Source organism: Mirounga leonina, unplaced genomic scaffold (genome assembly GCF_011800145.1).
Source record: "Mirounga leonina isolate KUSES-001 unplaced genomic scaffold, KU_Mleo_1.0 Mir_179, whole genome shotgun sequence".
Lineage (NCBI taxonomy): Eukaryota > Metazoa > Chordata > Mammalia > Carnivora > Phocidae > Mirounga > Mirounga leonina.
Window position 1 is genome coordinate 1,930,923 of NW_023270466.1, and position 20,627 is coordinate 1,951,549.

Sequence of the window (20,627 nt, forward strand, 5' to 3'; positions counted from 1 at the left end):
GGGCGAGGAAGGGGCGTTTTCAGGGCCGAAAAAGTCTTTTAGGTTTGGAGGAGGGGCGTCAGCGCGCGGGAAATCGGGCGGGAAGAGGCAAAAAAGGATTAGGGCGCGCAGCGTGGCGGCTCCTGTTCTTACAGTCGCGCGGCCCAGGGACCGCTGTTGCGCGAGAGGAAGGCGGGACGCCCAGGTCGGTGCTAGGCCCAGAGAACTGCCCCCGTTTCCACAGTCCACAATCGCGTCTCCCTCCCACCCCTCACCCCGCTTCCCGCCCGGCCTGCGGGGCGAGCTGCGCGGCGGTGAGTGCAGCCCGCCGGGGAAACGCGCTGTTTGTAACGGGTCGCCCCGAGTCCGCGGCACAGCTGGCGGTTTGCGGCCCGCCATCCTCCGTTGGCTGCGGCGGGATCCCGGGAAACGCGGGCGGGTCGGCTGGCTTGTGGCGGGCCAGCCTCGGAGTCCCAGAGAACGGTCCCCCTTGCTTCCGACCCTCAGCCAGCGCTCCCTGAAGATCCCAAGTGTCTTCACGGGCGTTCTGAGGAGATTATTCTTTTTTTTTCTCTTTTTTTCTTCTCCCCCACCCCGCCCTCATTTTTGTTAATGGAGCCTATGAGAAGTGTATCTTGTAGTGTTGTCGCTGCAGTTTATCTGTGAAAAATTTTCTGGAAGTATTGCATTCTATCTCTCCAAATGAATGCAAATCGCACAATAAGTTGTAGACGTCCGCGTTCTGTTCATTCAGCTGTTTGAAGCTCCGACCGAGTGAGTCGGTATTCAGCAGTGGTGAAAACAGACCCACAACCTGGTCCTCAAATATTTTGTTACTGTTGTAGCGTGTTCAAGTGTGTACTTGCTTTGTGTTCGGTTACTTCTAAGGCCCTGTGCCAAGCTTTGATGATTTCTTTTGTTAAGGCCCTTCAGGTCACTTCGAATCGGTGACGACCCTGGGAAATCGCCTGGCCTGGTAGTAGCCAGTATCCATATCCTTACTCTTCGACCATCTGGCCTTCACTCACACCCCCAAATATGTGTTGAAGCATAAAGATGTTATAATTTACATATAAAGCCAAGTCCACCATTAGCGGAATACACATATATATTTTGTAATGATGAATTTGTGCTGATTCATCCTATTGTAACCTGATTTCCCTCTTGAATAATTCGCAAAATGGATGTAACCAGCGTCGTTTATTGTATGATTGCGTTCATCCATTATCTTCTACTTGCCTGATTAGGAAGAAACTCTTGTTTGGGGGAACTGAGGACTTCATGAAGCATGAACATTTACTGGCTAGGAGGATAGTTAAATACTGTTGGAGCATAGTGCCTGGGATTGTGGAGTTTGTAGGTCCCTTTAAATGGTAATGTAATTTTTTGTGAATGTCCCCCTCCATGAAGAGTGTATCTTCACGAAGAGTCTTGTTAAGAGGTAAAACTTAGTTCACGTTTTGATTCTATGTTACATGGTTCAGGTCTTTATTAAATATTCAACCAAGAATTGATGCATGTATGTAGGGGTTGGGAATACTTGGATTATAGAGATTTAATCTGCTAGTCAGGATTTGCAACATTTAATTGCTGTTTAAAACCTGGGACATTTTACTAACTCTAAGAGGCACATATAGGGGTACTGTACTACTGCTTTCTTTCAAGCTAGTATTTCTGGTGTAACCATCATTTTCTACCTTGATAAAGGGAAGAGAAGGAAAACAAAGTAAACAGCTCTATCTAAGAACTTCCTCCTCCCAGTTTCGCAGTCTTCTGACTGGACCCTAACTGGTGAAAGCTGTTACTGACCTTTTTTAGATGCCAGTACCTGATAGGGTTTTTCTTCTTTCTTCTTTTTCCACGTGTTTCCTCCTTAACCTGTTTTAATTTACTTTTTAGGGTTACTCTTTAAATAACAGGAAAGTCTGTCTTTTCACCGTTTTTTCATCTATTGTTTTCAACTAAACTACTGTATTGTACTTTTGCTTATTCAAGGACTTGCCAACTTGATGGATACATTCAGTGGCTCCTGTCTTGTATAATTAATTTTATGGTCATTTTGAACTCTCAGTGAATTTAGAGCTAGTATTTACTTTACTTTAGATAAGCTAACATAATTGAGATTGTACGCTAGCCAGCTGGATGATTGTATTTATAACTACCATTTCCTGAGTTCCTCACTATGTGGCCTACCTTGTGCTGGCAGTTTTAAAGCTTACTACAGTTCTACGAATAAGTTGTTATCTTTGTTTTACGGATAAGAAAATTAAGACACCGGGCGCCTGGGTGGCTCAGTCCGTTAAGCGTCTGCCTTCCGCTCCTGTCATGATCTCGGGGTCCTGGGATCCAGCCCTGGGTGGGGCTCCCTGCTCAGCCAGTAGCCTGCTTCTCCCTCTCCCTCTGCTGCTCCCCCTGCTTGTGCTTTCTTACTCAAAAAAAAAAAATAAATAAAATCTTAAAAAAAAAAAAAAAGAAAATTAAGACTGAGAAGTTAAAGAACGTGTCCTAAGTCACACAGCAGAGGTGGGATTCAAGCTCCTAAACCTATTCTCTTTCTGTCTTTTCCTTACAGTAGGTTATGGAGGATCCACAAACAGCCCCACTGATAACTTCCTTCTAATTTCAGTCATTAAACATAACTTTTCCCCCTAACTTTCAGAGAATACCTTCTCAAAATTTTGAAGTTATCCCCAGTGAGTTAAGACATACTTTTTAGATGAAGCTAATGTAAACATGGAATGATTCTGATTTCAATATTTGTTAGTGCTTTTAAGTCTCAGCTATTTGTTGAATGCCACATACAATGTCCAAAAGGATGGTACTTCTGCCATTTGTTCAGTTTTTAAAAAATGGAATAGGTGAGGCTGACTGAAAATTAACTTATAAATCCAATATGTCTAAGTCTTTGTGGTGAATGGTAGGATTTTCCTACTTTATTATTTCCTGGTCAGTTCCTGCAGTCAAGAACTTAAATGTAGATTATTGTGTTAAGTTTAGTGTGTATAAAATCAGTTTTTTAGAAAGCATTTTTTCATGATTATGAAATTAATGGGGATTAAGATGTATGTAATTTTGTATCTGGCCTTTTTCCTAACAAAATAAAATATGAACATATTTTCATATTATTAAAAAGGGTTTTAGGAATTTTTTTTAAAGACTATAACCTTCCATTTCATGGATCCAATTTAGTGTAATTTTCCCCCCCTGTTGTTGAACATTTAGATTGTTTCTCTTTTTTTCCGTACTATATCAACAGTGATAAACATTCTGGCACATAAATCTTTGTCCTCCTTTCTGATTGTTTTCTTAAGATTCGTTTTGGAGAGTCAAAGAAGTGATGGTATGAACATTTCTTAATGTACAATTTAAAAAACATACCTTTCCCTATTTTTTTTTCTTTTCTTGGACAATGATGTTCTTGAGGATCAGGGGCTGTTCATTGTGTATGAGCAGTTGGGAAATGGTGCTCTCCAGCTCACACTTCCCCTCTTCAGTTGTTTCTACCTGCTGTGACTGTGATTGCTCAATTTCTCCAGAAAGAGAGGAAGGAAAACCTTAAGAATTCTCAGGAGTAGATGCAAGAATACAATTTATTAAATTATTCACAGGTTTGGTTATTGAAACCCAGTCTAAACTTCATAATAAATATAGATCCCACATGATAATACTTTTCCACTTAATTAAACGTTTATTTTTTTTAAAGATTTTATTTATTTATTTATCAGAGAGAGCGAGAGAGAGAGAGGGTGCACAAGCAGGGAGTGTCAGGCAGAGGGAGAAGCAGGTTCCCCACTGAGCAAGGAGCCCCATGTGGGGACTAGATCTCAGGACCCTGGGATTATGACCTCAGCTGAAGGCAGACACTTAACCGACTGAGCCACCCAGGTGTCCCTCCATTTAATTAAAATTTTAAATAAAATTTTCTTTCTAACCTGTAGGAAAAAATCCTATTATGTATGGAATCCTCTTTTTATTGCATTTGTTATAACATGCAGTTGGTCGGTGGGGGGGGGGGGGACTACATCCATGTCTCTGATCAGTATAGCCTATAATTACTTTGCTTTTAAATGAAGAATTCTGTGTAACAGATGTTCATTTAGCAGTCAGTTTTTTCCCCAAAGTTCTTGACTGTTTTGGTAAAATACTTGAGATTAGCTATATTTGAGTGCTTGGCACAATGTTAAGTATGTCTTATCACATTTACTTGTGTTTTAAATATGTCTTGGTTATCTTTTGGGGTTTTAGTCATTAGAATTTTTTTCTTTGCCTACTTATGGTAACATTATTATAAAATTATAGTATGTCAGCTCGAGAAGTGGAGATTTAAATCCAAGAGGATAGTACTTGGAGAAAATTATTAATTAGGAATGCCACACATTAATAGAACAATTTAGTTGTGGTTCGCTGAGCCGTGTTTCTCAGAATTTGTCCCAACTGTCATTTGAAAGGAGTTTGTCAGTTGTCATGTTAACAATGCTAACAAGGAGGTGCATGTTTGAAGTAAAGGAAAAAAAAATGGATACATGTTTTAAAATATTAGTTTGTAATTTTTAAAAATTTTGAAGTTGTTTTATGTGGTATTTTTGCAGAGTGATAGCAGAGGAAAAGTAGTAATTAACCATGGCACTGTTGTTTTGAAGCTGTTGCAGATAGATGCAGTGGGTAATGTTAAGTTTTTCTTTCACTTGACATTGCAAATGAAATAATTTAGAATGCACTAGATGAGCTTATTATTTAAATGAGATCTGAGAAAAGTCTGTTCATTATAATAGCAGTGTAGTGCTCTTATAGAATCACTTTTTATGATTGTGTTTTGTATGTAAGTGGGTTTTATATGTAAATGAGGGACTGGCTATACTTCCTCTTTTCACAGAAGTCAACAGGGTCTAGCAAAAGGCCTAGGAATGGATATTAGAACTTACATTCTAGTTCTGGGTCTGTTTCTATATAAGATCTTTATGTCTTAATCTTCATGCCTCAGTTTTATTCATCTTAAAAAGATGACAGTACTTTTTCATGTTATTATTTTGAGGTTTAGGTGTAATATTACAGATGTAAAAGTATTTTGAAAAAAGCTAAAAATCTTACAAATAAAAAGTTTTAATTTTTATTTTCAGCAAACCCTTATCTTTATCTCTATTTATACAGCTGTACCTGCTGGGATATAGGATGGGTATCTCTGAAATTCATCCTTGTTCATTTCATTTTCTGTCCAGCCTTGACCTTTTCAACTCACAGCCAGTCAGTCTTTCTTCCTTTCTCATTTGTTCCTTCCTCCTCCTAGAAGTATCCATAGTATTATCTCCTAGTATATAACAGGGTCAGCTAGAAAGTAGCATTTGTATTTATGTGGCTGCATGTCATAATTTTAGGGGTATATACTGTACCCAGAGTGATTTATAGTACAAAACATTCTGCAAACAACTTAATTGTAATTGTGACATTTATGCTTGATAATTTACTTAAACAGTTTATAACTCAACTGAAAGTACGCTTTGTCCGAATTTCAGTTTACTTAATGACTGTCATTACATTAACACCTTTGCAAATTATACTAGGTCCATCTGCCAATGTGTTTAAATTTTGTGGAGGATATAGGTAACTTACTGAATGAACACACCTAAGAGCCATGAATCTGGCTTAATTTTTGAGGTTAAAAAAATGACAACAGATGCAATAAAATAGCACTTTGGAATCTTAGGTTATGTAAGTACAATTGACCCTTGAACAGAGCTGGGGTTAGGGATGCTGACCCCCACACTGTCGAAAATCCCCTTAACTTTCGACTCCTCTATAACTACTAATAGCTTACTATTGACCAGAAGCTTTGCCAATAACATGAGTAGTCAGTTAGCACATATTTTATGTTACAGGTGCTATATACTGTATTTTTTTTTTTTTAAAGATTTTATTTATCTGAGATGGAGAGAGAGAGCATGAGGAAGGGGGTAGATGGGGTAGAGCAGAGGGAGAGGGAGAAGCAGGCTCCTCGCTGAGCAGGGAGCCCGTCATGGGGCTGGATCCCAGGACCCTGAGGTCATGACCTTAGCGAAGGCAGACACTTAAACTGACAGAGCCACCCAGGCATCCCTATATACTCCTGTATTCTTACAGTAAAGGAAAATGGTAATATTAAGAAAACCATGAGAAAATACATTTACAGTACTATAATTATTGAAAAAATCCGCATAAAAGTGGGCCTGTGCAGTTCAAACCTGTGTTCAAGAGTCAACTGTACAGATCTTTTAGTCTTGAGAGTAAGATGTCACTAAGCTATGGCTTCCTGGAATCATGCTTGGAGGTTTTAACATGCTTTTAATTAATTTCATATTTGATGTTATTTTGTTTTAGGTCTATCTTTTAAGCATACAACTGGATTTGGTTTATTCATTTTGAGAATCTCAACAGGTGAGTTAATCTATATTCATTATGATTGCTGATCTATTTAGTTATGTTTCTGCCATTTTATTGTTTCTATTTATAGTAGTGGGCTGTTCCTTTGTGTCTTTTGTTGGATTGTTTTCTTTATTTGTTTTCCTTGGCTAGTTTGGAAATGATTATATTTCTATTCTTTTGATGTTTACCTTCAGTTTTTTAATTGAGATACAATTTATATACAGTAACATTTATGTTTTTCTTGGTGTATAGCTTTGTGTGTTTTAACAAACATAGCCAAATCACTATCACCACTACCATCATGATTTGGAACAGTTTCATCACCCCCTCACCCCCAATTTCCTTATGCCCCTGTGGTCAGTCCCTCTTATACCTTCAGTCTTGGGCAACCATTGAACTGTTTTTCATTGCTAATGTTGCTTTTTCTAGAATGTCATGTAAATGGAATGGTGCGGTCTTTGGCTTCTTTCACTTCACATGCTGCATTTGACATTTGTCTTAGTATAGTTCAGGCTGCTCTAACAGAATACCATAAACTGGGTGACTTAGAAACAATAGAAATTTACTTCGTGGAGACTGGGAAGTCCAAGATCAAGATGTCAGCAGTTTCAGTGTTTGGTGAAGAGGACCCACTTCTGTGTTCGTGGATGGCCATCTTTCACTGTAACCTCCCTCGGTGAAAGGGGCAAGGTAGCTAGGTGGTGGTGGTGGTGGGGGGGGGTCTCTTATAAAAGCCATAATCTCTTTCATGAGAGTTCCATCCTCATGACCTAAAGCCCTACTCCTAATACCATCACACTGGGCATTAGGATTTCAACATATGAATTTTGGGGGGATACAGTCTGTAGCAACATTCGTCCATGTTTTTGAATCTAATAGTAGTTCATTCCTTTTTATTACTGAATAGTATTCCATTGTAATGAAGTACCATAATTTATTTATCCATTCACCAGTTGAAGGACATGTGGGTTGTTTTCGGTGATTATGAATAAAGCTACTATAAACATTCACAAAAAAGTTTTTTTTTTTTTTAAAGATTTTATTTATTTATTTGAGAGAGAGAATGAGAGAGAGAGCACATGAGAGGGGGGAGGGTCAGAGGGAGAAGCAGACTCCCTGCCGAGCAGGGAGCCCGATGCGGGACTTGATTCAGGGACTCCAGGATCATGACCTGAGCCGAAGGCAGTCGCTTAACCAACTGAGCCACCCAGGCGCCCACAAAAAAGTTTTTTAAGTAGTGTAAGTTTTCATTTCTCTTGAGTAATTACCTGGTAATGTGATTGTTGGGTTGTTATGTTAAGCGTATGTTTTTCTAAGAAACTGCATATCTGTTTTCCGAAGTGGCTGTGCCATTTTGTATTCCCACCAGCAATGTATGAAAATTCTGATATTTGGTATTCTCAGTTATTTTTTATTTTAGCTATGCTAATAGATGTGTAGTACCACACTGTGATTTTAATTTTGCATTTCCTTAAGGTCTAATAATATTGAGCATCTTTTAATGTGTTTATTTGCCATCTGCATATCTTCTTCAGTGAAGTGCCTATTCGATGTTTTATTCATGTTAAAATAAGTTAGTTTTCTTATTGAATTTTAAGTATAGATTCTTTATATATTTTGGATATAAGTCTTGTCATTTATTTCTCTCAGTCTGTGGTTTGTTTTGTGTGTGTGTGTGTGTGTGTGTGTGTGGCTTTATATTCTTTACAGTGTCAGGGCACCTGGGTGGCTCAGTCGGTTAAACGACTGCCTTCGGCTCAGGTCATGATCCCGGAGTCCCAGGATCGAGTCCCACATCGGGCTCCCTGCTCAGCAGGGAGTCTGCTTCTCCCTCTGATCCTCCCTCCTCTCGTGCTCTCTCATTTTCTCTCAAATAAATAAAATCTTAAAAAAAATATTCTTAAAAAAAAATTTTTTTTTTAAAGATTTTATTTATTTATTTGACAGAGAGGGAACACAAGCAGGGGGAGTGGGAGAGGAAGAAGCAGGCTTCCCGCAGAGCAGGGAGCCCGATGCGGGGCTCGATCCCAGGACCCTGGGACCATGACCTGAGCCGAAGGCAGACGCTTAACGCCTGAGCCACCCAAGCTCCCCAAATTTATATTCTTTACAGTGTCTTTCACAGAGCAAAATTTAAAAATTTTGTTAAAGGCCAATTTATTTTCTTTCTTTTTTATAGTTTTTTAGATTATACTTTTGATGTTGTCCCTAGGAAAACTTTTAAGAAACCAAGGTCACAAAGATTTTTCTCTTAACTTTTCTTATAGCTTTTCTGTAGTTTCAGTTTTCACATTTAGGTCTGTGATTCATTTAGTTTTTTTATATAAGATGTGGGGTATTGGTTGAGGTTCTTATTTTTTCATATGACTGTCCAGTTGTTTCAGCACCAGTTGTTCAAAAGACTATCCTGTTTCCATTGACTTGCAACTTTGTAGAAGTTGCATTGAATCTGCGACTTTGTAGAAAATTAGTTGGCTATATTATGCTTGGGTCTATTTCTACACTGTGTTCTCTTTCCATGGGTTTATATGTTAATCCTTTTGCCAATACCTCACTCTCTTGATTATGAAATTTTATACTGTCTTGAAGTCAGATAGTGTCAGTCCTTTAACTTTGTATTTTGTTTTCAAAATTATCTTGACTATTGCAGTTCCTTTGCCTTTCCTTATAAAATTTATTGTTACTTTATTATTTTTTTCCTTACAAATTTTTTGAATCATCTTGTCATTTTTTTTTACAAAAAAAAACCGATTGCTGGGATTTTGGATAGAATTGTATTAAATCTATAGATCAGCTGGGGAGAACTGAAACCTTAAGAAAGAGTCTTCAACACAGCGGGTCTCTTCATTTTTTTTTCTTCTCTTCATTTGTTTTCGTCATCTTTGATTTCTTTCATCAGTAATTTGTAGTTTTCAGGATAAATATCCTGTATGTATTTTGTTAGATTCATTTTTTTCCATTTGACACATTGCAGCTTTCTTGCCCTGGGAACACAAGACAGCGCTTCAGCACTATGCTGGGGGCCATTTGAAACGGTGAAATCGGCAACAAAAAGCACAAAAGTGTGAAAAATATAGCACTAAATAGCATGGAAAAGATGCATCTTGCTAACTCATTTATTAGGCCATGTAGCTATTTTGTAGATTCTTCAGTGCTTTCTTCATAAACATTCATGTTATCTTTATTTTAGAAGTAATTTCTTTTTTTGGTTTTTTCTCCTCTTCACTGTTCTTTCTTATTGTAGAAAACACATAAATTTAACCTCTAAACAACTTTAAGTGTACATTATGATATTGTTAACTATATACATGTTGTTGTACAATAGATCTCTGGAACTTTTTCATCCTGCATGAATGAGATGCTGTATACATTGAACAACAACTCCCCATTTTTTCCTCCCCTCGTATCTGGCAACCACATCTACTTCTGTTTTTATGAGTTTGATTACTTTACATACTCCATGTAAGTAGAATCATGCAGTTTTTTCTTTTGTGATTAGCTTATTTCACTGAGCATAATGAATGTCCTTAAGGTTCATGTTTGTTATAGCCTATGATGTGATTTCTTTCCTCCCCCCCCTTTTTAGGCCAATTAATATTCCTTCTTATCTATGTACCACATTTTCTTTATCCATTTATCTGTTGTTGAACAACTAGGTTGCTTCTACATCTTGTCAATTGTGAATAATGCCATAATAAATATTGGTTTGTAAATACCTCTTGGAGATTCTGTTTTCAATTCTTTTGGATATATACCTAGAACTGGGATTGCCGGATCATATGGCAGTTCTATTTTTCATTTTTGAGGTACCTCCATACTGTTTTCCATAGCTGCTGCACCATTTTACAATCCCACCAACAGTGGGTAAGGGTTCCAATTTCTCCACATCTTCACCAACACTTGTTATTTTCTTTGGTTTTGGTTTTGGTTTTGGCTAGTTGCCATTGTAAGGGGTCTGAAGTGATATCTCATTGCAGTTTTGATTTGCATTTCTCATGATGATGATGATGGTGGGCATCTTTTCATATGTTTGTTTGCCATTGGTATATCTTTGGGAAAATGTATGTTTTTTGCCCATTAAATTTTTTTTTTTTTAATTATTGAGTTGAGTTCTTTATATATTCTGAATATTAATCCCTTATCAGATTATGGTTTGCAAATGTTTCTCCCATTTCCTGGGTTGCTTTTTCACTCTTTTGTTTCCTTTGCTGAACAGAAGTTTTATTTATTAAAAAAAATTTTTTTTTAAGATTTTATTTATTTATTTGAGAGGGAGAGGCAGAGATAGCAAGAGAAAACACTGGCAGGGAGAAGAGGAAGAACCAGGCTCCCCACAGAGCAGGGAGCCAGATGTGGGACTCGATCCCAGGACCCTGGGATCATGACCTGAGCCAAAGGCAGATATTTAACTGACTGAGCCCCCCAGGCAGCCCTGAACAGAAGTTTTAAGTTTGATGTAGTTCTATTTGTCTGTTTTTGCTTTTGTTACTTATTATTTTGGTATCACATCCAAGATACCATTGCCTATTCTAGTGTTATGAAGCTTTTCCTCCTATATTTTCTTCTGGTAGTTTTATAGTTGCAGGTCTTACATTTAGATCTCCATTTTGAGTTAATTTTTGAATATGGTATAAGACAAGGGTACATTTTCATTCTTTTGCATGTGGATATCCAGTTTTCCCAGCACCATTTATTGAAGAGGCCATTCTTTCTCTTTTGTGTTATGTTGGCACCCTTGTCAAAGATCACTGGAGTATATATATATGAGGGCTTGTTTCTGGGCTCTTCATGCTGTTCTATTGGTCTATATATCTTTATGCGTGCTATTTTTTTCTGTTTTAATCTATATACCTTTTATTTCTTTTTCTTGCCTTATTGTACTCACAGAGGCCTCCGGTAAATGTTAAAATGTTGAGAGTAGACCTCTGCTTTATTTATTTATTTATAAAGATTTTATTTATTTGTGAGAGAGAGAGAGAAAGCACAACCCAGGGGGGGATGGGAGGCAGAGGGAGAAGCAGGCCTCCCGCTGAGCAAGGAGCCTGATGCAGGACTTGATCCCAGGACCCCCAGGATCATGAGCTGAAGGGAGCCGCTTAACTGACTGAGCCACCCAGACGTCCCTGCTTTATTCTTTTGTGTATGTGTGTGTTGTTGTTGTTGTTTAGTTTTTATTTCATAAAAATTTGGAACACTTGGTGAATTTGCATGTCATCCTTGTACAGGAGCCATGCTAATCTTCTCTGTATCCTTCCAATTTTAGTATATGTGCTGCAAAAGTGAGTAGGACATCTGTTTTATTCTTTTTTTAAAAGATTTTATTTATTTAGATAGCGTGCGAGCAGGGGAAGGGACAGAGGGAGAAGGAGAGAGAATCTCAAGCAGACTCTGTGCTGAGCACAGAGCCCAATATGGGGCTAGATCCCACGACCCTGAGATCATAACCTGAGCTGAAATCAAGAGTCGGACACTTAACTGACTGAGCCACTCAGGCACCCCAACATCTGTTTTATTCTTGATCTCAGGGGGAAAGCATTTTGTCTTTCATACCTTTAATTTTTTTTTTTTGTATAGTTGATACAATATTATATTAGTTTCAGGTGTGCAACAGTGATTCAGCAAGTTTATGTATTATGCTATGTTCACCACAGGTGTAGCTACCATCTCTCCCAATATATCGCTATTATAATTCATACCTTTAATTTTAAAACATACATACTTTTGTACTATTTTGTTTATTTCTAATGAAATGAAAAACTCAGTAGAGCACATGAAAGGTAAAGTTAATATCTTCCCCCCCCAAGTTAAACATCAGTACAAAGAAATCAATGGAAGAAGATTAAAATAAAAAGTTTTATATATATTTAAAAATCAAACTTTAAAGAATTATTTTGAAAAATAGCAGATTTGTTTGTTCCTTTGTTCCCTTTCCCTGAAAGCAACCACTTTCAACTTCTCTAGCAGATTGATTTTTGTATTTACTTCTGTAACTCTGGAAACCATACAGATATTGCTACATCTTGATTTTTCAGTTTTAGGCATTATCTGTTGACTTTTACTATAGAGATGAGAATTTAGCTCTCTCCACCTACCTTTCTCACCCACCCCTACCCTCACACATATCTTTTCCATTTTGCTATTAAATCTGTATAACTATGTTAAAATTTCTGTCAGATAATTTAGAGTGTCTGTTATTACTACACACATGTTATTTATTTATTTATTTATTTTTTCCTAAAGATTTTATTTATTTATTCATGAGAGAGAGAGAGAGAGAGAGAGAGAAGCAGAGGGAGAAGCAGTCTCCCAAGGAGCAGGGAGCCCGATGCGGGACTCGATCCCAGGACCCTGGGATCATGACCTGAGCCGAAGGCAGACGCTTAACCGTCTGAGCCACCCAGGCGCCCAACACACATGTTATTTAGAACTAAGCCACGTAGTATACAAATATTGCTTTATCTTTCCTGTACAACATTTTCTTTTCTCTTGTGGCCTTTTTTTGTTTTCTCTACCATTTTTCATCAGATCAACCCCTAACTCTTGTGGTTACTTAAATTTCTCCTCTACATTGGGATACGTTAATGTTCTAACTAACAGAGGTGTAAACCAAGAAAGAGAAAGACATGAGATCCTAGAAATAGTGGTCTCACATGATTTTATCTTCTTTGAAAAATAATTTCTCCTCAGGCCTTCTGAGCTGTTTGCCTTTACATCCTGCAAATACTCACTATAATGCTTTTCCCCTTACTTCTTCCTCTTTCCTGGTTTATTTCTCTATTATGTTAGAGCACATCCTCCATTACAAAAATTGTTTTAGACAATGCTGATCTGAAAATGTTTTTATTTCACTGTCATACTTGATTGATGCTTTGCCTGGGTAGAGGTTTATAGGTTGGAAATAATTTTCATTGGAAATTTGAAGGAATTGCTCATTTACCTTCCAGCTTCTATTGAGAAATCTAAAACCATTTTTTAAATTTTTTATTGTTATGTTAATCACCATACATTACATCATTAGTTTTTGATGTAGTGTTCCATGATTCATTGTTTGTGCATAACACCCAGTGCTCCATGCAGAACGTGCCCTCTTTAATACCCATCACCAGGCTAACCCATCCTCCCACCCCCACCCCTCTAGAACCCTCTGTTTTTCAGAGTCCATCGTCTCTCATGTAAAACCATTTTCATTCATTGTTTATCATCCTTCTCTGGAAGCTTGCAGCATCTTTATCCCTGCATTCTAAATTTCATAAAGATAATGCCTTGTTGTATGTCTGTTTTATTCATTGTATTGGGTTCTTTCCATCCAGAGGCTCTTATCTTTAAGTTCTGGAAATTTTTCTTTTTTTTAAGATTTTCTTTATTTATCAGAGAGAGCACAAGCAGGGGGAGCGGCAGGCAGAAGGAGAAGCAGGCTCCCTACTGAATAAGGAGCCCGATGCGGGACTTGATCCCAGAACCCTGGGATCATAATATGAGCCGAAGGCAGAGGCTTTAACCGACTGAGCCACCCAGGCATCCCTGGACATTTTTCTTAATTTATTTCTTTGATTATCCCTTCCCCCTCCCTCCTTTGTTTTCTCTCTTTTCTCCTTCTGGAACTCCTAGTCTGTTAGACTAACTGGGCTATTCTTTTTTTTCCCTGTGTGTTTCATTGATTTCTTTGTACTGATGTTTTACTTTTGGAAGAGATTTTCTTAACTTTATCTTCCATTCGTTCTACTGTTTTTCATTTCCACTATCATATTTTAAATTTCTAAGAGTTATTTTTTATCCTATGAATATTTCTTGTTATAGAATCCTATTCTTACTACACAGACAATAATCTTTCTTAGGATATTAATGATAGCTTTTTTGAAGTTTTTGTCTCTCTTCATAGTCAATGCATTGCATTTTTTGTTTGTTTGTTTGTTTGATGTGCCTTACTGTTAAAAGCTTTTCTCAGATATCTTGTTATAGTTAAGAGGGGAACTAGAAAGCTGGTTGAAACTCTGAGTCTGGATAGTCTCAAATGGGCTGTTTAATTGGAGAACCTCTTGTGTTAATATCCTTAGGTCTTTTCTGTTAAGGTAGTAAGATTGCTCAGAAAAAGATTTTCTTGTCTTCTTTCTAGGAGAGTATAGGCCTAGTCGGTGGTATTTCTGGAAAAGAGAGTAATATGTGTTCAGCATTTAGGAATTAGGAATTTATTTCTTCCCCCTATTTTCAGTAAGTTATTTCCACTTCAGCTGTACTCTGGCATCCCCTAGTCTAGAGATCTTTTTTACCCTCTCTAGGAGCAGTCTCTCTGACTTGGGATAGGGGTGCCATAGTCTTAAATGCCTTAAAGAGTCTTTTGATCAATCTCTACATGGTCAGTTTTCATCACAATGGGCCAGGGACCTTTCCTACCTTTGAAATTTTATATTTTTTTTGTATATAATTAAAAATATATATATTCTAATTTTTTTCACTCTAAAGATTCACCAGTTCTGTAATTATAATGACCTTCTTAGCCCTTCCTTTAAAATGTTATTCATGTAAAACAACTATAACTCCTTTAAATTGTAACCATTTGTTAAATTAATAATGTGATCACTTGTTTAGGGTCACAAAGTTTATAAGTGTGAGACAATTTGGCAGTTATACTCTGAATCACTAGACTATATACTGGCTCTCCCATCTATTTTATTTTGTTTTATTTTGCTTTTGTGCATGATAGTCTTTACTTTTAAATGATCATCAGTATACCCAATAATAACATGTAATAACATGTAACCAGTTCTTGAATTCTGTCATATAGCAATTTTGATTAAGAGGAACTAAAAGCAGCCCAAACAATTATACTAGTATGTATGTATGTATGTATTTACTTATTTATTTGAGAGAGAGAGAGAGAGAGAGAGAGCACATGCATGTGTACAAGAGGCAGAGGGGAGAAGGAGAGAGAGAATCGCAAGGAGGCTCCACACTCAACATGGAGCCCAACTCAGGGCTCCGAGATCACCACCCGAGCCAAAATCAAGAATCAGGTGCTCGACTGACTGAGCCATCCAGGTGCCCCTATTGTTCTAACCCTTAGCCAGGAAGGACTATTTTAAGGCTGTCTGCTGCTTAACACAGATTACAAATAACTATTTACTACTTTCTCATAGATAAAGCCGCTGATCCTCAAGAAAGCTTTATGGGGGAAAACCATGTAATTCCCCCTCCCTTTTTATTTCCAAAAAATTTATTTTACATCTAATAAAGAAAAAGTCACTATTGATGTGTATGTTGCTTGAGTTAAAAGACATAGGGAACCAGACAATGTATGCGTATTAAATTTCTAAGAAATACAAGGTAAAAAAATGAAATCTTTAGGTAAGCTCTTTTTTGGTGTGTGTGTGTTTTTAAAAAATTGAGGTATAATTGATATACAGCATTCTATTACTTTCAGTGGTTCAACATAGTGATTTGATATTTGTATACGTTGTGAAATGATTACCACAATAAGTCCAGTTAACATTCATCACCATATATAGTTAACAGAATTTTTTTTCTTGTGATGAGAACTTTTAAGATTTGCTCTTTTAGCAGTTTGCAAATAAGAAGTACAGTATTATTAACTATAGTTACCATTTACATTAAGATAAGCTTTAAGTTCATACAAAGAAGCTAGATTTATTATTCTCCAAAAAGTAAAAGGACCTCCTATGTAATATACAGAAATAATTTACTGCCTTTTCACAAGAATATAATTCAAGCTTTGCTAAAATTTCATATTCTATGAAGGCATCCAAAATTCTAATCCTTGGAACAGGCACTTCTTTCTTCTTCCCCTGTCCATTTATGTGGTAGTCTTTATGGATTTCTGGTTGATGTCTCAAAGGCCAAGAGGTTATCTAGGACTTAATCCCTGTTTTACTGGAATTAGGGCTGGAGGATGGTCATCATCTCTTGAGTCTCCTTCTCCACTTCAGTACTACCCCTGCCATGGGATCCCAGAATCCTAATTTCCTCAGCCTTGGACACTTTTCTCTGTTTGTAGGTTGTACTATTCTATTTCAGCTTGAGCTGCCTTGGCCTGCTTCAGCTTCCATTTATTTTGCATGTGGACCTTGGACACTTTCTGGGCACCCACTTCCCAGCCTGTAGAAGCTGCTGTAAATCCTGTGACTGACTGGCCTTGGTGGTGGGGATGCTGAGGCTAGCTGGATCACTCCCTTGGGTCACCTGACCCAGCTGCCCAAGATATGTGCCTGTGCCAGTGCCTTGTGGGCCATCCTCTCCTATCTTTTTTAATTTTTACAAGTAACTCTATGAGGTTAAGCATATAGACAAGGAAGCACACTCGGACTATATAAATTTCTCATGGTCACTTGCTTCTGTTTAGCTCACTCCAAACCTCATGTTTTTATTATTTTACCTCCACTCTGCCCTGACTGATAATAGGAACCCCCAAAACCATACACCAAACTCTTACACTCCTGCAAATAGACCAGTATTCTTTCTGCAGCTTCGCCTTTTAACCCTTACCGCTTCTTGTCCCAGGGCCATTTCTGAACAGTAGAGGTAACAGTTACTCCACTGAACAACCAGTTCCAAATCCTGTCATCAAATCCTATGTTCCTGTTCCAAATGGTAAGTTTTCTTGTGGTCATATTAAAACTTTTATAAATTTTAAATTATAATATAAATATATTTTCATCTGTGGGAGGAAAAAAAATACTTTTATGAACACAGGGTTAATTAGTGTTTAGTGTTTTGAAACCACTTTTATACTGAGAAAATCAGAAGTATAGGACTGTTGAGATTTATTTAGCCAAACAAATAAGATTCTTTACATCAGTTCAGAATCTATTGTTATTTGTTATATTTTTATCATAGACCACATATTTAAGTACTAGATGGGCAAACACAATGGTAAAAGTTTTAATAGAATATGAATTATAGATGTGAAGAGAACCTTAGTGACTATTGTTTCTTGACTAAATTTTAAGTGATTAGAATCTGATTATTAATATAATAATAACTACCTTTTACCGGCTATCTTTCATAGGTTTGACGTTATGCTTTACAAATGTTAATCATATAATCTTCACAACAACCCTTGACGATAGATTGGTTGTATTGACACTTTACAGATGAAAAAACTGGGTTAGAGAAGTTAAGAGATTTATATTAGGTCACAGAGCTTGTAATTTGACAGTTAGCTTTCAAACCTGAAATATCTGTCTCAAACCTTTTGCTTTTCTCACTGTATCATCTGATGACTTGTGGTATTTGAATTTTGGCCATGCGGAAAGTCAAAGAATTTTAAGATGCTAAAGAGAGAAAAATCTAATGGGTGTGGTTATACCTGTGGGTTGTAGAAAATTGTAGAAACTATATTTAAATGTACTTAATTATCATAATTTTTTTTTGTTTTTTTGTTTTCAGGTAATACATGCATAATATTTCTTTTATTTTAAAAGAATGAGTGTAACTAATATTGCATTAAGAGTTGAAACCTGGCTTTTAGCTACATGGCATGTTAAAGTACCTCTAATGTGGCTAGAAGCTTGTATTAACTGGATCCAAGAAGAAAATGATAATGTTAATTTGAGTCAGGCACAAATGAATAAACAAGTGTTTGAGCAATGGCTTCTTACTGATCTGAGAGATTTGGAACATCCTGTTTTACCTGATGGCATTTTAGAAGTTCCAAAAGGAGAACTGAATGGATTTTTCGCTCTGCAGATTAATTCATTGGTTGATGTCAGTCAACCTGCGTATTCCCAGATACAAAAGTTGAGAGGAAAGAATACAACGAATGACCTAATTACAGCTGAAACACAAGTAACCCCAAAACCTTGGGAAGCAAAGCCTTCACGAATGTTGATGCTACAGCTAACTGATGGAATAGTACAAATGCAGGGAATGGAATATCAGTCTATTCCAGCTCTTCATAGTGATCTTCCGCCAGGTACAAAAATTCTGATTTATGGAAACATTTCTTTCCGTCTTGGTGTTCTCTTATTGAAACCAGAAAATGTGAAGGTGTTGGGAGGAGAAGTAGATGCTCTTTTAGAGGAATATGCCCAAGAAAAAGTACTTGCAAGATTAGTTGGGGAACCTGATCCTATAGTTTCAGTCATACCAAATAATCCTAACCAAAGCATCCCTGGAATTACAGATGTTCTAGATCCTGCATTAGGACCTTCTGATGAAGAACTCTTGGCAAGTCTTGATGAAAATGATGAGCTTGTAGCAAATAATGACACCTCCTTAGAAAGAAGATGTTTCAGTACAGGTAGTTCCTCAAATACTATTCCCACAAAGCAGTCAAGTTTTGAACCACGACATATTATTTCTCCAAAACCAAAGGAGGAGCCACCAAATCAATCTATGTATTTCACTGATGGGGAATTAGATGACTTTTCACTGGAGGAGGCTTTGCTTTTAGAAGAAACTGTCCAGAAAGAACAAATGAAGACTAAAGAATTACAGCCATTGACTTTGAACAGAACCCCAGATGAAAGTATAGAGAGATTTTCACATAAACCTAATACTCCAGATAATTTTTCTTTGATTTGCAAAAATGGAAACAGTATTTGGAATGAAAAAAATGTGTCTGAACAAATGACTAATGAAGGCAAATCTTTTAGTTGTCCGTCTGCTGGAGAGCAAAGCAGTAGTATTTTTTCAGTTCATAATGTACCCCTTCCCCATGATTTTACAAATAAAGGTGAGGACTCAGAGACAGATAATAAAATAAAACAAACCTTCAGTAGTGCAGATGGACATTCCTTAAATAATAAAATATCAATATCAAATGGAGAGCTGGTAAATTATGTACCAAAAAGGAGTTCACACATTTCTAATGAAAATGATCACCATTTACAGACTTGTTCTTTAAGATCATCAGAGAACAGCGCTAATCTTTCTATTGCCATGGATTTATATTCTCCACCCTTTATCTATTTGTCTGTTCTAATGGCCAGCAAACCAAAGAAAGTTACAACAGTGAAGGTCAAAGCATTTATTGTAACCTTAACTGGAAATCTTTCAAGTTCTGGTGGCATTTGGAGTATAACAGCAAAGATTTCCGATGGTACTGCATATCTAGATGTAGACTTTGTAGATGAAATACTTACTAGTTTGATAGGGTTTTCAGTACCAGAAATGAAACAGTTAAAAAAAGATCCTCTTCAATACCAGAAGTTCCTGGATGGTTTGCAGAAGTGTCAGAGAGATTTAATAGATTTGTGCTGTTTAATGACTATTTCATATAATCCCTCCTTGTCTAAAGCAATGGTACTGGCATTACAAGATGTTGAAATGGAACACCTTGAGAACCTAAAGAAGCGACTGGATAAATAATTTAATAAAATAGTATTAGAAACAATTAAAAAAAAACCCAAGAAAATATTTAGAACTAAATTTGACCTTTTATGTTTCAAACTTTTTTTTCCTTGTAAAAGGGAAAAAGGAAGTCTTATAACTTACTTCAGTTTAATTTTTAAATGTTTAATCATGTTTGTGTATTTAGGTTTTTTAAATAAATTTTTTTTTATAGTAACAGATGAAAGAATTTGGTGACCCATTGTTGTTTTGTTTTCCACTTGTCATTCCACATAAGATGATTGCTAAAGTATTGTGTTGGTGTTTACTGATGAGTCATATTGTTTGAAGTTAGCAATTATAAATAGGTAGTTGTACTTCTAATATGTTGAGTACCCAAAGAGATTTTTTAATATTATTATACTTAGGAAAAAATCTAAATCCAGTGGATCAGAATGTCAGGCTTTCAGATGCAAAAATGCTTTGTTTTTATTTTGCTGATAGTAAATATTTGTCTGGTATACTTAAGGCAAATATTATGTTAACTAGATACTATTTCAGAGATTATATTGAATGGTTTAATTATTTTCAAGGATAATTTATCTCAAATGGCATATTGAAAACTTGAATATAAGATTCAGTAAATACTTTTTTTGGATTAAAATAAGGTGTTTTGTCCATGTCTTATGTATTATACCCCCCTTTTTTTTTTTTAAAGATTTTATATATTTATGACAGAGAGAGAATACAAACGGGGAGCAGCCGGCAGAGGGAGAGAGAGAAGCAGGCTCCCCACTGAGCAGAAAGCCCGATATGGGGGCTCATGACCTGAGCTGAAGGCACACTTAACCGACTGAGCCACCCAGGCGCCCCCCCATCCCCTTTCTGAATTAGTGCTATATATAAGCCTATCTTTAGTTTTGTTGGGAATACTGAATTTTTTTTTTTTAATGGAGACTGTTTACCAC

The 20,627-nt window shown here is 36.8% G+C and overlaps 1 protein-coding gene and 1 non-coding gene across 3 annotated transcripts; one reads left to right on the top strand and one right to left on the bottom strand.

Annotated features, from left to right (window-relative positions):
* The first annotated feature begins 52 nt into the window (after positions 1-52).
* On the top strand, positions 53-20,395 carry RMI1 (RecQ mediated genome instability 1). 2 transcript variants are annotated; one of them, XM_035024396.1, is made up of 4 exons: positions 53-184; positions 6,331-6,387; positions 16,888-16,977; positions 17,776-20,395. In XM_035024396.1, exon 4 carries the CDS (start codon positions 17,812-17,814, stop codon positions 19,696-19,698), a length of 1,887 nt encoding a protein of 628 aa, XP_034880287.1. In that variant the 5' UTR covers positions 53-184; positions 6,331-6,387; positions 16,888-16,977; positions 17,776-17,811; the 3' UTR covers positions 19,699-20,395. The 2 variants fall into 2 exon arrangements, with proteins under 2 accessions (XP_034880287.1, XP_034880288.1); XM_035024397.1 differs by lacking the exon at positions 53-184 and adding an exon at positions 363-1,420.
* Positions 11,556-11,665, bottom strand: LOC118023382. Its single transcript, XR_004682789.1, has one exon. It is a non-coding gene; the product is annotated as a U6 spliceosomal RNA (small nuclear RNA).
* Positions 20,396-20,627: the final 232 nt, after the last annotated feature.

Coding starts and splice junctions, on each gene's coding strand:
- RMI1 (XM_035024396.1), top strand. CDS start 17,812: ATGAGTGTAACTAATATTGCATTAAGAGTTGAAACCTGGCTTTTAGCT.